Consider the following 17,479-nt stretch of genomic DNA (forward strand, 5'->3'; position numbering starts at 1 on the left):
CTATGCTTTCCAGCCAGGCTGCCTTTTGAAGAGAGGCTTCATTTTCTTCCTCCATTTGTTCAGTTGCTTAACTTCACATTAATGTAGCACAAGTCAGACAAAACCATGAATGTTCATTTTAGTGTTCAAAAAAAGAAATAAGCTGTAAGTGATTTGAAAGGGCATCAAACCTGGCTCAAGTTTAAGATACACAAAAATTGTTTATCATCATAAATACTCCAATTATTGTTAGTGTGCAGAGATGAAAAGGACAGTTTCAGATTGGCTGCGCAGCAAAAAACAACATCATGTTTAAAATAGGAAGAATGCAGTAAAAAAAAGGGGTGCCTGTTCACACAATCTCAATCATGAGAAAGCACTAAGTAAAGGTGGTATCAGCTTAATGTAAACTTGGCAGGAGCCTTTTTTCTTGTTAAACTAGTTCTACCAGTCATATTAGGGGCAGCATGTCCTCTGAAAACCAACTCAAAAGGTACAGCATGAATAAGATGTGTAGAGACCATTCTTAATTGATATTAGTCAAACAATTTAAACACACTGCATTATCAGTAATGTAGAAAGTAAGATACATTTTGTATGAGTACATGAATATCACCAATTCTCCAGCTAATGATTTTTTTTTTTCCCTTAAGAAAGTTGTGCCAGACTAAAGCTCATTAGAGAGATTTGAAAAGTTAGTCGTGGTCTTCTCTAAGTACAATAAAGATGTATTTCATATTGGAGCCCTGTCACGGATAAGATCAAATCACTTCTTTATACCACAATGTAACCACGATTATGCTGCCGCTCTGAGTGCATGGGCCTTTGCTCATGGGAACAAGAGTACACAGTTCTAGATACTGAAGTCAATGTTTCTTTCAGCTGCAGCTGCTGGTTGGCTGAAACCTCTGATCCCCAAAATTCAACCATTCAAGAATTACATCACAAACTTATTCCAGAATAGAGCCTACCACTGCTGTGTATGAAGGCCTCGGGGTTGAATTTTCTTATTATTAAAGGAAATAAGTTTACACAACTTCAGTATTAAAGTTTAATATCAAACAATTTGCTCATTGTTACCAATTTTCAATTACAAAACAGGCTCCAAAAAAATTTCATAAAATATGTTTAACTGGCTGAACAGAGTTAAGTGTGTTCAGACTGCAAGGGTAAATATCCATAACTTTTTGGTATAAATTATCTACAAAAACTGGTATAAACAATATTCCAATCTTAGTATGGGTTCCATCTAGGATTAGACAAATTCTCATAGCGACATCCACAAAATATTAAAGTTCATTCCCGTTAACACATTTTTGCTGCTGAAGTCTGGCTTTACGTAATGCCTCCAGTTGCTTTGCTCTCAGCCACCTCTCTCGTGACAGCGTGGTCTGCCCCGCGCTCAGAGACAGGAACCTAGATGAGCAGAAACAGCAATTAAATAAGAGCTTGTTCGTGTGTCAGGTTTGATCAGCTAATTCAGTACCAAACCAGTTTTCTTTCAGTATCCTATGAACTAGAAGGCATGGGAAGAAAGGGGGGAGGAAATACTTTGCCTAAGTAAGAATCTGTGACAAGAGGAACAAAGGAAGAGGCTATTCCATCTTTTGATTTGCCTGCCAGCCTCATGCAACCGCAACCAAACTGCAGACTGAGCACTGACTTTATTCGTTACCAGCTTGCTAGAAAGTCTTCAGTTACGACAAACAGCGCTACCCACCTTGCCACAAGCAGAGTTCTGTGCAGATCATCGGCTGTTATGCTCTCGGGGTCATTCTTGCGCATTTCTACAAAGTCTTCTTCTACTGCCTATAAACAATACAGCACGTAATTAAGCGGCCAAAAAGAATCTTCACTACGAGATAAGCTTTTAAGGAGCTAAACACCATAACGACCCTTAAATTACAGGAGAAACATTTCAACTCATTATTGTCGGGAAGCGAGCCTGAGTAAAAACAGGCTAGTTCTCATCCTTGAAAAGAATTACTTTTCAAAATGAGCTTTAGAAAGCAGGGTACGTGTGCAGTATATACTGAAAGACTCAAGAGACAAATCCTTGAAGGCACATTCAGGATAAGAAAATGCTTTTGTTTGGTTATCACTGACAGGGAGAGCAATGGGAAAGTACAATAACTCTCTATTAAGGTGCTTTCTATCTGAATATACAGTTGAAAACATATTCATGAAGTCTTCCATACCTTGGTCACTTCATCAGATATACTGTAGTCCAGCAGCCTCAATAAACTTAGATAAATTCGAAATTTGTTCAACACAGAAGGGAGGACTGCTGTTAGGAGGCTGTTCATATACTCTTCCATGTTTGGTGGAATTATCTGTGGTTGTAAGTGGACTTGGCAATCTGACTGAAAAATAAAATTACACATCATCTCTTTCCACGTCCTATTTTTTTCTATTCCAAGACTAATTTAATCTCTAAAGCAACAGAAGTCACTATTTCCCAGAACTAAGGTAAGACAATTCATTCTTTAAATATTTAATGGTTCCCTTTTTGAAAACCAGCATGAGTCCTTACTCAAGCAGGAGTTGGTTTCACTTAGAGGCAAGAGAGCAAACACTCAGTTCATAAAGCTGGAATGGAAGAGATCAGGTGTCTCTAAGCTTAGGCTACTCAGTTTTTCTAGGGTCGACGCCAGATCCGTTGCTCTTTATTCATGCGCCCGCCACCTCAGAAACTACTGTACTAGAATACGGCTTTGAGAGTAGCAGCGTGGCTGCAGGCTGTACCCGTTACTGGGACCTCCGTCAATAACTTCAGTCACTGCCTTGCCAATGCTGCACTTTCAGCCAAGGAGGAGGGAAGGTCAATCTCTTGGTTCTCCTTTGAACAGGTTCTTGGCCTGGCTGCAGCCACGAGCGAGAACTAATGCCAGTGTCATACCCCCCCCCGGTCACAAGACAGTTTTCCTGTCTTCACGTGTCTCTGGAATGGCATGCTCTAAGTAAGTAGCTACCAACTGTAGTTATTCCCCAAATTCAAGACCTTGCCATACCGGTAGGAGTGATCGGCCCTCTGAAGTGATAAGAACGTTAATATTGCATGGGAATTCCATCTGGTGGTAATTGAAGTCATAATCCACCTTCTGCCAAGTTATCAGATTACCCAGTGCTGTCACATTATGTACACCTAGAAAAGCAAGAACAAATCCTCTGACAACTGCACCTAAACAAATGTCAGACCTGATTTTTTTTCCCAATCTGTTTTTAATGAGCAGCTGGTAGAAAAATTCTTGCAAGCATCCTTCTTTTTGTTTCTTTTTGTGTCTGTGGTGTCTTCCATACACAGACAACCCTTTCTTAAGACCAAAATTAAGAATTCTTGAAGGATTTCAAGCCTAACTTTCATCTGGCCTAGTATATGTGTTAATAGCTAATGTTTTCATCGGTCCTACAAAGCCAGATAACTATTTACAGAGGAAAAAAAAAAATCTCCTCAAAAGAGCACAAAACACTACCAATTATCTGACAGAAAGTGTAATTTGGGGGGGGGGAAGTCTTGCTGGATAAAGAACACATCAGATAGATCGACTAGCAAGAGCAGAACAGCTGAAAAACATACTCATCATTTTGCCAAATGGTTACAGAAGTCACTTGCCTTACCTGGAACTAAGTTATGTAAAATCTAGAAAGTTAAGATTGACAAATTAACTGGTTAATTCTTGAAATTCTCCCTCTGAAATACCGACATGTACCCGACAATTCAAATTTCTCTTCAGCAGTGTTACTGCATCAAATGACCCATCTACTGTTATGTTTTTGCCTTTAATGAATTAGTATTAATTTACTATACTGTAAATAAAGGCAAAGTTAGTAAATAAAGGCAAATTTAATATTATGGTTTACTTCTGGGACATCTTCCCCTTTGAAGTCTCTAAGCTGTAACTTCCAAGAGTTCCAAACCAAGTACTAGATCTAAAGATACTTATTCTTCTCTAGGATTAAATTTAGTTCCCGACATTGCTACAAGAAATTAAAAATTCTTACTTTTTTTACTCTAAATTCAGTAGAGAACAACATCACACCAACAGAAGTGAAATAAACTTAACAAGCCTTTTTCATCTGCAACTTTTAATACTTAAAATATTACTTTTCATTAAATGTTGAGGTTTTTAGACATTAAGGACAAACATTTTAGAAAACCTATACACCAGCACAGCAAGATTTTTCTGTAAATGGGAGTTTTTCATGTTTTGACTTTTTTTTGGAACAGATAATGCAAGGATTTCTACTAGTTTTACTATTTTCTTCAGTGAAATTTTGTAACTTCACTGAAGCAGAGTAACAAAAAAAATACTGAAGACTCAAAACCAAGTGAATAATTTCAATGAACAACTTTTAATAGCAGTAATTAAAAAAAAGGATTGTGTTTCTACATAGAATCAACCTGAAATCTGCACCTCACTAGTTCTGCCAGACTAAGTGCTTGAATGGGACAGAGTACTGATACTCACTAGGGAGACCCAACAGGCTTATAGCATCACACGGTCTAGCAGGTTTCTCAAGATAGCATTTCTATTTTAATATAAAGTCACTTCCAGGGATTTCCTATTCATCTTTCCTTGAAATCACCAGAGATATCCGTACTATGCATTCTCCAGTTACTGAACTTTTAATAGATACTGCAACTTACTTCTTTTATGCAGGTTATAATTAAATTGTCTAAAGCTCTGTAGAAACCATAGGACACAGCACTACATCAGCTTACAAGATAGAATCATCATTCTGTTCCACACAGTAATAGCTAGGTTTTTTTATCTCCAGTTTTTAGTTGGGTTTTCAGGGACGGTTTCCATGTAAACAGTGAAAGTATAAAGCATAAGGCAGGAGCGTATTCTTCCCCCACTTCTTCATTCATGATTACAGGAAACTGAAAGGCCATTCTAACAAATCGGAGGTATTTTGGTCTAAAGAGTTATTCAAATCAGTGGCCTTTTCCACCAAGTGTCAAAGACACTGTCCAGAGTTCTCTACAACGCAAACAAAGCTATACTAAACAAGGAACCATCTTGTTTCACTACTGGTAATTTGTGGTCTGGGATAGAGATTTTGACTCAATACAAGCATTTCTGAGCAAAATACCAGAAAATTCCAGAAAGTAAAATAGGAAAAAAAACCCCAGGAGATCAAGCTGTAAGTTGTCTGAGAAGGTTGTAGACTAGCAGAAAGCTACTTCAAGCAATGAAAGAGTGTAAGGAAACCACAAACAGTTTTGTAATAGAAAGTTATCACTGGGACACAATTAGCATCATTGTCTTAAAATATATCAATTTTTAACCTTCCAGATGAGATATTTTGGTTTTTGTAAACAAAAAATGTCTACCTGTTGTGTCAAGCTGTCCTTGCTCAAGCTGAGTCTCATCTACTACAAGGGAAGTGTTGCTGGCAAGCTGCAGTACTCCACTGACTAAGCGATTAGCTGCGTAGTCTTTGTGTGGGATAAATCGTGAATGGTTCATGTTTTCAATGGTCATTTGTAGGCGATAGGACTGCAACGAGAAAAGAAACTAATCAGCACTTTTCCTCTCCTCCAGCTTCCCTAGTAAATACTGCTTCCTTTAACAAGAGCTATAACTGTGAACCTCCAGAGTAAGTAAAACAAGACTTATTACCACAATATAGAATACACTTTACCCCAAATGGCCAAATACTAAATTCTTAAAAAAAAAAAATTTCCCAAAGGAAAATAATGCTGTTAAGAACTCATATCACCTGTATTGCACATCTAGGATAAGCAAAACAACAAGAAGTTATTTATGGCAGCAATACAATTACTATGAACCCAAACTGAATTACTATGAATTTTCTACAGAACAGTATCCACAAACTTGGGGATAAACAGTAACGACACGATAATGAAATAACCTAAATGTCTAAACATATCAATCCAGAAAGACAAAGTATGCAGCATCTGTCAGTTTAATAACTATGAGGATATGATTTTATTCCATATTCATCCTAGAGGACTAGGTAAATAGAGACTTCATGACAGGCAAGCCGTATCTCCATTTTTATCTGCCATCTACGTGGACAGCAGGAGCCTCCATTTAAGAAGCCTGCCTTTAACTAAAATATTGTTTATTGGTTGGAACAATTAGACCAACATCTACCATCAGAAATATTAAAGCACTATAATGCCATTATTCTTACTGCTGGAACAAGCTGCTGGATAATGCGGTATATGTGCTCCGTGAAGATGCTATTTCTTGGACAGCCGCTCAAGTTGACTGTGAATTTTCCCAGAGGAAGCACATCTCGTCTTGCATAACTAAAAGAAAAATAACACAGGTTAGGCAAGCATCTGATTAACATGGTGAATACAGGTATCAATCAGTTTGAGTGTCGTGCAGTATCTTTGACAGCTAGCAGGATTTCAATACTAATATGTACATAAATAGCAGGCACATTTTCTTCCTTCTCCAGTGTCCAAGGAGCTAAGTTAGGCTGAAGGCTGCTGTGGAAGGCTTTGCAGCATTGCACAAAAGCAGTACACTCATAGTGCTTGAGATCCTGCAACGTGCCTTCTAGACGTTCTGTTCTCCTTGCGCTCGACTGTTACTCAGTAAACACTCTCTCATCCTTTTCCTTTCTCATTGCCCAATCTCAATTTCCCTGCTTATCATGCTTGTTCATTTCCTTTACCTGCCCTCAGCTTTCCTCTCCCTCTTCTTACTGTATATCTTCTCCCCATTCTTGACAAATTTCAACTTTTTTGTGATATCAGCTAAGAGAGAAAACACATTCTAGTCTAAGTGTTAGAGCATTCACAGTCCCACTAGAAAGAAAGAAGTGTGCACAGAATAAAAAGAAAAAACCACGCATACTGATATTGAAGTACTTATATTTACATGGGGACAAGGGTTCAGGGCAGACTGCAAACACAAACCCACCATAAACCTCGTCAGCTCTTAATTATGCTGCCATGGTATGCAGCATGGTTGGATCTATCTTGACATCACCTGCCTCACTGGGGCTGAGAAATATCTTATGGTTTTTTACACATCAGTTGCGGGTATGAGAAAGGTAAGATGCTGAGTCGAATTACAGCTCTGTAAACACTTCTGTTAAACAAATATATGCTGTACTATTCACTTCGTAGCAAAAAGGAATTTTTGAAAACCATAAAATAAGCGGTTTATTTGTCAAGAAATTACCTTTTTTTTTTTTTAGAAAAAGGAATCATTTTTATTTTGAGGAAAAACTAAAATTAAATTTGAGCCTGACAACTATACTTAATCTAATCAAAATATATTGTCTGAAGTTTCACATCTGAAATTTTAATGAGTCAAAGGATGCTGCTCTTTCATCCAGTGTCAGTTTAAACCAACATAAAAAAATGTTAAGCAAATCCGCTTTAATCAGCCAGGAAGATAGATCACAATGCATGCACATTCAGCTACAGCATCAGCCTCAGGTGGTGAGTTTCTATCACATGCTAAATGGGGGTCACTTGAACTTACCATTAAACGTATGTCTACATTTAATTAAACAAATTCCCAGAAGGTACCTTTCAGTATCTTTTAATACCTAAACTATAATTACTGCAGTGAGTAAATGCCGACTTTGAGAAGTCCGTTGCATGTCCTATTCAATAAAAGAAGCTAGAGATAAAAAGATGTTTTCATACCTCTGTTTAAAAGTGTATCCTGGAGATTTTGTCCAACTCTCAAAGGAACACTGAAAGGACATACTGCCACAAAACTGACCTTTTAACAAAACTTACTGTTATTTCAGACAATGAAATCTGTTTACTGTGTCTGTTATGACAGGACAACTCTAGTCGGACAAAGTACTACTGGAATAAGTACTATTTAAGCTATTTCTGCCATTTATTTGCAGAGTGGTGAAGAATCCCATAAAAGGAGATTTCTTTTAAAATATGAATATATAAATTCTCAGCAAACATCTAAATACTTACACTGTAGAGATGAGATGCAATATAAGGTATTCAGCGGCCAAACTGTCTCCCAACAGGGCGTGGGTAAGGAACCCAAGCAACTCTGCTCTCACTGGTGACAGCTCAGACATGAAATTAGAAACAACTGATAAAAGAGCAGAAGACAACAAATGTCAGAAAATGTGCTGTTCCTCACCCTCTTCCCTCTATAGGAATCTTACTTTCCATTACAGTTTGATGAAGAAAAGTGGTTACTCCAAAGCAGTCCAGGAAAAATAAACAAACTTTCATTGGTTTTCCAAGTGAGTAATTACTGGCTTTGGATAACTTCAGTCACTCAACATTTTCTTGGCAATGCTTTCTTTTTTTTCATTAGATATTGTGTAATGCATTTGCAGGAGGCTGTAAAGTTTGGAGCCAAATTTTTAAAATTGATAGCCTATCCATAATATATTAAAGGCAGAAAAAAAACCCCTTACGTGTAGCACAGCTCAGGACAACCAATACAAGGCACGCAAGGAAGAAAATTATAAATATCATTCAGAGGCTTGCATGCAATAATTAAATGACAAAAAAATAACAGTCAAATAGGCCATGAGGAATAGCACAGTTGCTTAAAAACAGAATTGCCTTATCTTCTTCACAGTATTATGATTCTTTATGTTGTTGGTGTGTTTCTTATTTTCACTGTTATACTAAACTGAAAATCTAATTCTTCAGCAATTCACTACTTAATTTGAAAACAAATAAAATCTTACGGCTGAACAACTTGTTAAAATCCTGGGGCACGTAGAATGCAAAACAAGTTCTATATAAATCACATTTATTTCAGAAAAATAAACACATAAGCATCATATAAACACAAACACTCACATCTTGTCCAGTTTTGTAGTGTTGAATAGTTCCTCCATTTAACAAGATTTAAATTCAAACCCTACCATTGATGCATTTGTCTCTGAGCAAAGAAGTACTTGTTCACGTGTACTAGGAAACTGCACATTTACATGTACACAGAGAGAGGTCAAGTTCAGATACTCACAGGTTTTACTCTCCTCTTCATTAAGGCAGGCAGGCAGTAATGGGTTAATGTGTTGCAATTTCTGTGCCAAAATCACATGGATTCTGGGGACTAATGAGGCTGGAGGACTGTGTACTCTCTGTTCTTCTGCCGTGTCCATACACTCCATAGGATCGAGGGCTGAGTTGTCCCTAGGAAAGGGCACAGCACAACTGGACTTAAAAACATTCCACACAAATTTCTCTCCATCTGACTAAGAGCAGCTGGAACCAGGCCTAGAACAGAGCATGTCGGAACAAACATCCGCCCCCAGCTCCTGGTAACTCCTCCCATATTCAAACTACGTTCTCTATGATTTTTATAAACACCATACTGAGTCACAATTATATCATGATATAGAAATGCCAAAGCATACTTGACCAAAAAATTTGGATTCTAGTGTTTTCAGAAAATAATCAAACCTTACTTTTCTGGGGGGAGAGGGGACAGAACAAACAAAAAAAAAACCCCAAACCAAAACCCAAACCCCCTGAACAAAACCACATTTATTATCTGCTGCACCATTTAATAAGATGTAGCTTCAAATAAAACGTTACACACTGTTCTGTCCAGCATGTACTGAATGAAGTCTAAACAGTAACTTTTAAGAAATTAAGGTAATGATTTACTACATTTGTCTGTGTATGCACACATGGGATTTTCATATTCCTCTGGGTTCCGGAGCCTGACAACTAAGATCTTCTAGACAGTCACATAACAGCTATATCACTGGCTGAGTAAAAAAAACAATGAGTAAATAAATTCTAATGTTCCTCAGCTCAAACTTGAAGGTATTATCTCTTAATTTAAGAGTTCAGATACGCAAGCTTTGCTCTCCCTGATGATGCCTTACAAAATTCCTTTCATTTTTTATATAGAAACTAAAACCCCTAAAATGACTACATCAGATGATAGTAAAGTTTAGTACAAATTTAATCAACTTGTACCAGTTTTAAAAGCTGAAAGGCTTTATAACTTCAAAGCTGCTTCAGCAGTCCACCAACAGACTATATACTCTTTCTGTTAAAAGAAACTTCTTTTGCTTGCATTCAAAACATTGCTAAATGCCACCATTTTGTCTATTTGTGATAGAATGACATGCAGGAATAAAAAACAACCTGTGACAGACCAAGTGAGCTGTCAGTCTGGGGTTAGCTGTCAGACAGATGATAACCAAAAGCAGCTGACCAGGCTGAGTTAACTTTTAAGAAGTTGGCACTATAAAGGATTCACACTGCACTCTCCATATTGTACTGATCAGAAAGATAAACGAAATCACCAACAGAAATAATTTAAAGTGCAATGGTTCAAGACATCAAGTACATACGTGAGATTGGTCAACAGTTTTATTTTAAAAATCGACTTCTTGCCTCCTTCTCGATTAGTTTGTATTTTGTCAAGCAAGTAATTGCAGAACAGCAGGTGAAATGGGAAGTTTCTATCAGCGGTATAATGTGATGATATAGCTTAATTAATGAAAAAAATCAACCCAATTTTTACTCATTTTGGTCACTTTCACTCTCCATGCAGACATGCAAACTTTTTTTTTTAATACTCTTCAGAACTGTTTATGGTAACAACATTCATGGACTTAGAAATTATTTCAAAAGGACATTTTGTAATTTTAAAGCTTATTTGAAAGGTTTGTTCACTATTCACTCATTCATCGGAAGTTTAATAAGCATGAAAGAGTACAAAACATTTAGCTATAGAAGTACTTTCTGCTTTACAGACTGTACAACAACCTAAAAAAAAGACGCATCGTGTATCCAGGGGTATGGATGTACCAGAATACAATGGACTTCAGTTTACAGGACAGTGAATCTAACACTTTCCACATCAAGCTTTTTTTAAGCAACAAAATTCACCTCTTCAGCATAAGTGTTATGTATATACACATTTCCCTGTCTGTATCAAGGGGACAGCAAAAATATTTGGCTCATTGAAATAAAAAATTCCTTCATTTCAGGATCACGCATCAGGGGAGCCTTACCTGTCTTCATTGTTTACTATGCTCAGCACCGGATCCACAGACAAAATGCCATATACCTCCAGAACATCATTGACTTTGAAGCTATCCCAACTCTCATAGACCTGCCACAAAGAGAAAATAATAAAACACAGAGGCAGATGGGCCAGACGTAGGACTGCACACAAATACAGACAAAAGGAAAAGTCTCAGAAGACTCAACTGTAGACTGAGAACAGTCTGTGTGAAGAGGTGTCTTCTAGTCCTCAGTGTCAGTAAGCTTACATTGGAAAAATGAGTTTCTATGATTGCATGCTTTTTCCTATTGGCATTCTTTTGCTACACAAATGTAAACCATTGTATTCTAATCTGATGTATCAAGATTTGCTGAATAAGAGAGCATTAGAGAGCATTCAACACAGTAACAGCATAGAAATATTGTGTTGGAAGTTTCATGGTCAATATAGCACACTAGCAAATTAAAGATTATTTCAAATATAACACAAAAATGTGTAGTGTAGTGTTTTGCTTGTTCCACCACAACCTTTTTTCTTTAAGAGGACAAATCCTGAAAGCAAAATACCAGGAGTCAGTATCAGCTACATCTTGAGCATCTAGTAACAGATTTTTTCATTTTGCTAAGTGTAGTGAGAAGGCACAAGCTCTAATAAATGCTGTTGAAGGAGTTCAGCAATTCACATACAGGGGTCGTGAAGAGAACCAATGTAATTATCTGTAGAAACAAAACTGTGGACTTGAAAGACAATTTCTGAGCCTATAAACTAATGCAAGACTTACTACTTACACTGTAACTTCAGATTCTGTCTGCCTCACTGAGGCCACAGCCACGCTCATCATCTCTCCACTTTTATTACCTTGACAAGACATGCTGGTCCCTTCTCTCCTGGCAATGGAAAATTTAAGTCAAGTGGAGGAGAGCAGTTGGGAGAAATGAGATGATAACCTGCAGAAGCCTCCGTTTCTAATCTTTTTGGCTCCACACATCCATGGATATCACCTCCACTGCCTGAAAAATAAAGGATTCATAGGCTCGTTAAACAGAAACGCAAAAGTGAACAACATTCTTCAGTGAACAACCCAGAATTAAACTAATTTAACAAGATGTCTGAGACAAAAATATTTAAAAAAGCAATATATTTGACAGAAGATATTCTTACTCAGAATAGAAAAGTGTCACAAATGCGTATTTTATATCATCAAGATAAACGTGAGTGTGAGTACTGGTAAAGATCTGTGTGTCTGAGAAATCCAAACATGGCCAACAATCTGATTTTCAAAATGTAATGCTTAAACTGTGTGAATGAATTTTTTCTAAATTTGGTAGGATGGCAAAGGTAGTATTTTTCTACACCTCATGGTCAAAAAACTAGATAGTTCTTAAAGGTAAGCGTATGCATCAACATAACAATTTACATTAAAAATCTCTGCAGATTTTCGGCAATAATAAAGCTATAAAAATCTATTCTACAGCTGATCAGTCTGAGTATGAAGACAAAACAGTCTAAACTATCTACTAAAACATTTGCAAACAGGTAAGAATACAAAAAGAAAATTCAGCTAACGAACTCGATAGACATGTAACACTGAACAAAAGCAAGCAATAGCTTCTACAATTTTTTTTTCTTTAACAGGACCGACAATTTTGAACTAACCACTTTCTCTTGTTCAAAAGAAAACATGCCAAAATCTCCACAAAAACCCCCATGCCAGCGTAAGTGGCATCTCCACAGAAAAGCAACGAGACAAATACTTCACAAACTGATGACACCATAAATAAGAATTGCACACTCTCTGAACACTGCTACTGTTTGAAATACCATCCTCTTAAAAGGTTTAATAGCTTTCTTCAGGATGCTTCAAGTGTGTGGTATTAACCTGGTTCCTTTATGAAATTGGATCAATAAGTCTCATGTTAGAAAAAACAGTAAGGCTGGAAGATATTTTTTACATATATACTACTGCTCGTAACAAAGCAGCACCTAACTGAGATGCAGTTCGGCTTCAATTTACACAATAACATCCACACCAAGGGTGTGAGACAAGATTACATGATTTTCCCCAGATTACCATGAAATCTGCAATAAAGTGGGAAGTTAAACAAGAACTCCTAAATTTCAGCCTGCTACTATAAATTGTGTGTGTTCATACATACAAAAGGCAATACACAAGTGCTGCTGCACAAAATATTATTTTAGGAATTAACATTAGAAAGTAGTACCAACAAGTCATACTATATACATACAACGTGCAACACCGTAGGCTCTCCCACACTGATGACTTCAACAAAGCCACCAAATTACTTATGAAAGCAGCATTAACACTACTGATTCAAACAACTGCAAATATTTCAGTTTTTGAGAACGAAATGTCTGCAAATTCTGGAAAGACATCACAATAACTATTGATCAATAATGATTATTACCCATATGTTGCTCTTTCTGTTTAGACGGATGTAGATCCATATCCTCATCTTCCTCATAGCTCCTCTTGTGGCGACTCGGTGTGTAGGATGTTGAAGGACTAACTCGAGCTTGGCTTGCACTAATATATGCGTAAAATTGAGGATTAAGGACAACTACAGACACAGTTGAGAAAATTCAGGCAAAGTTGTTTTTTTTTTAAAAACAAAATGCTATTATCCTATTTTGAGCAAGACATTAAAATAATGATTCAAATTCTTATCTAGACGTCATCTCTTTAGATCCATAAATAACCTGCTGAAGAAGTGTACAGCAATCATTGGCTTTTTTGAAAACAGAAACTAAAAAACACTGAGGGCTATTCCACTATCAATCTCTAAAAAAGGGTTTGTTTTTTTTTTTATGCCCAGAGAACATGCTTGTGGTCAGGTATAACTCAAAATCTTAAGAATTTTTTCTCTCCCACATCTCAACCGTAAAGAACAGACATTATAATAATATTTCAAGACTTGCTATCTGATATAATTATTATTATTACTTTAAAAAGAAACACAGAAAATGTTTACATACTTCTAAGATACTAGCAATACCACATTTGTAAATGAATTTTGAAAAAGCTAATACACTTTTCCGTTTCTTAGCGTGATGGGCAAATATTGAAATCATGTTCACCATTTTCATAATAGTCTGGCTCACTTTAAATTTCCATTGCTGCAGTATTTTGCTGTAAGCTTCATTCTTATCAATCCCATTTTATTACAAAAATTGCATTAGCTTAATTTTAAAATTGCATTGGCATTCTGTGCCAATGACAAGTAGTAGTTTTCTCAAATTCTGAACTCAAAGTATGAAATATCAAATCATATTAGTTTTACCATCAAATTCATATCTTTTTACAAAATGCAACATATCTTAACTTTTCTAGACCTCTCCCCCACTCCCTCGGAGGAGAAGAGAATATAAAACTCCTAAAAGGTGTCAAAAGAAGCATCCCGTATCCATTCCACTCAGACAATTCAACTTCCATTTACTAGAAGAAACTAAAGACTATTTGTTTCTCCAAGACCTTTCCTGTACTCACTGAGAAAATGACATACTGTGGTCAAACTATTACAAACACAACACTTAAATTTTCCAGGAATTATTGTCTTAACATGCTCAGCTACAGGTGTTTTTAAAGGTTCTTGTAGGAGAGTTTCACTATGTAACAGTGTCACAATTTAATCAGAAAATGAATAGAATAGAATGCCCATGGCTCAATTGAAGTTTCTCATTTTCTAAACATTTGCAAATAGAAATTAACAGAAATTTTCTAGACACTCCCAAGCAGACATGAAAATCTAGCCTAAATCCCCACTAAATCAAAAAGCAATGCTCCTAAATTCATTTGCATCCTCTTTGCGCATAGAGCACAACACCAATTTTTACTTTTTCTACACCTACCACCTTCTCCTCACCTATCATGATTCACTCAAAAAAACCTTTATATAAACTTATCTCCTTAAATCTAATTAATTCGTTGGCTTTCACTGTTTGTATAACAGAGCTCTAGCTCAGTCAAAAAAGATATTTCTTTCACCCATGCTGATTCGCCAGGCACTGGAACACAGTAGAAAGTCTGTCTCTCCGAGGTGACTGTTTGTGAGGAGTTCAAATCAATTTCCTGCTGAGGCTACAATACCAACAGATATTTTGTTAAAAATCTGGTTAGTTTTCTTTTTATCAACTAATCCCACAGATTCAGTTACTTAGCCAGAAGTTACAACAAACATGCAAGACTACATACTCATGAAACAGTGAATCCAAACAGTCTGTATCTATAATGCTTTGATTCTAATAGCACTGCGCTACCAAAAGTAAATTGTTTTCCATAGCAGAAAGTTTCAAGATCAAGAGCCCTTGCACAGGAAACAAAACAAATTTTAAATACAACAGAAATGGCTTGAAACCTGCTGAACTTGGAATGCCCATGAGCAGTTAAGAACACTCTGCTTTCCAAACCTGAGATTAATTTTGCATTTTAAGAGCAGTATCTCCAGGAATCCACTGGCGAGTACCAAATAAGCTATACTGCACTTATAAACTGCATCTTTCTGTCTAATACGTCATCTCAAAATTTGTATAGCTTGTATAACTTACCCCACATTCTGCCACATCTCTGTATTTACCAAAATGCAAAACCTGTCAAGAAGGAAAAGGCAATGCAATCATTATGTTTCTGACAGCATCCTGCATATGAATTACTTATACCAAAATCATTGCGGTCTAAAGTCCTTCAAAGACATACTTTCATTATTTTAGTAATTTTTATTCCTCAACAGAAATGTAAGAATTGATGTATTGCTGATGCCATTTGAGCCATATAAACAGAGTTCTATTAGATAGTGCCCAGACTCCATAGATTTAATTCAGAAACTAGAGGAAATACGAAGACTAGAATGGGGAAAATGGTAAACATTTACTAAATTAATAAATCAGTATTTCACTTACACGTGCATTTGTGTTTGGGTCAACTGTTTCATATACTCCCATGTAAAACTCAGGATCAAACATATCTTGAACCATGCAGCGAAATTTCACTAAACTGTTGGGCTTTAGGTAATGTACAGGAACATCATTCAGTGACGGAACCTATAAAAAAGAGCTTATTCTAAACAACTGGTATATAAATATTAAGAAATGCCCTGAAGGAAGTCAAAATCAGCACAAAATCTGTCACCAACTTATGCTCTGGTCGTCCAGTACATCCCACTGTTCACTTATTTGCCTCAAACCCTGTATTGTTATTGTTGATATGATCAATTGTCTCTGACAATTCAGTGCCTCATCAGATAACATAGCGAGTACCCTGAGTACTTTTCCCCCACATCTACTGCCCTAATCCAAGTAGTAACAAAGTGTGTACATCTCAACACGGGAAGTTTCTGCAGTAGCTGTTACAGGTAATAGTGACGATTATCAGACACTTAACGGTTCTCAAGTTCTTCCAGTTCCAGAGCCACCAGTCCCATTCATTTCTCAATCCCAATAATGGACTATAAAGAAATGTGTTTCAGTCACTGAAACTGTATGGAAACTCCACAACAACATTTAAAACTAACTCTTAAACTGGGAATTATTGCAGCTGCAGTATTAAATAGAATTTATTACTTATTTTATTCCCATTTAAGAGCACTTCTGCCATGTATTATGTACCAGTGGTACCACAGCAATCGCATGCACAATTTCTTATAACAAAAGCCCGTGGAAAACCTGTATGTTAATTTCCAAGTCCACATTGGGGGAGTCTTTTTCAGTTATGTTTACACGACAATGGAAAAACAGAAGGAAAAAAAAATCAATGCCTAAGCACGTGGTATAACTTGAGATAATAAGACTTGCAGTAAGAATAGAGTTTTCTGATTTTGCAGATAAACTGTGTTGAAAAAAACCCACATCCAACATTAAAATGCAACAAAACCCAGAAGTGATCCTAAAGGAAATGGCATTTTAACAAATAAACATATATTCCTAATGTTTATCTTGAGTAAGAAAATGCGCTTTCAATTCCTTCTAATGCTGTAAATTTAACACAATTTTGCCATCTATACTTCGATTTAAACTGTCATTGAAATATTAATTACAGAATACTCTCACTGACAGAAGAAAGAAAAAACCCCACCCCAATCATTTTCATTTGTTTTTTTAACCGTAAGTAGAACAGATTTGATATGAAAGTTTTTAATCCACTTAGCAGTGTTCCACGATGCTGTTTTCACCACAGTCTTTTACAAAAATATCAGCTTTTGAACTCAAGTGCGCATGCTTTATTTTTAAACCTAAAGCATAGCTTCCTTGCTTCTGCGAAAAACAGGCCTGATCCAGCCCAATAAGGCACGGTTTTAGCAGAAAGTATTTTTTCCTAAAACCTGAAAGCCCAAGAAGCTATTTCTTCAACCCACACAAAGTCTGCAGCATCACGATAAAAGATCATGAGGGAAGCGGTTTATAAACAGTTCAGACACTTGTGGTGTACAAACACTTACTGCAGACTCACAGCAGACAGAGCAGGCATTAACACTTTCAAAAATGACAGGATTTGTCAGCTCCTGCCATCTACTGGATTGCACTACAAATAGGCA

At 36.6% G+C, this 17,479-nt stretch overlaps 1 protein-coding gene across 1 annotated transcript; it reads right to left on the reverse strand.

Moving 5' to 3' along the window:
* Positions 1–1,268: 1,268 nt before the first annotated feature.
* On the reverse strand, positions 1,269–15,923 carry MCMBP (minichromosome maintenance complex binding protein). The gene is made up of 14 exons (XM_075155392.1): positions 15,849–15,923; positions 15,498–15,539; positions 14,889–15,030; positions 13,361–13,513; positions 11,793–11,944; positions 10,942–11,042; positions 8,931–9,100; positions 6,637–6,718; positions 6,145–6,262; positions 5,318–5,483; positions 2,991–3,124; positions 2,178–2,342; positions 1,700–1,788; positions 1,269–1,395 (listed from the first exon to the last, which is right to left on the reverse strand). The coding sequence occupies exons 1-14, from the start codon at positions 15,921–15,923 to the stop codon at positions 1,269–1,271; spliced, it is 1,716 nt and encodes a 571-aa protein (XP_075011493.1).
* Between the last annotated feature and the right edge of the window lie 1,556 nt (positions 15,924–17,479).

This window comes from Calonectris borealis, chromosome 7, assembly GCF_964195595.1.
Source record: "Calonectris borealis chromosome 7, bCalBor7.hap1.2, whole genome shotgun sequence".
In the NCBI taxonomy this organism is placed as follows: Eukaryota; Metazoa; Chordata; class Aves; order Procellariiformes; family Procellariidae; genus Calonectris; species Calonectris borealis.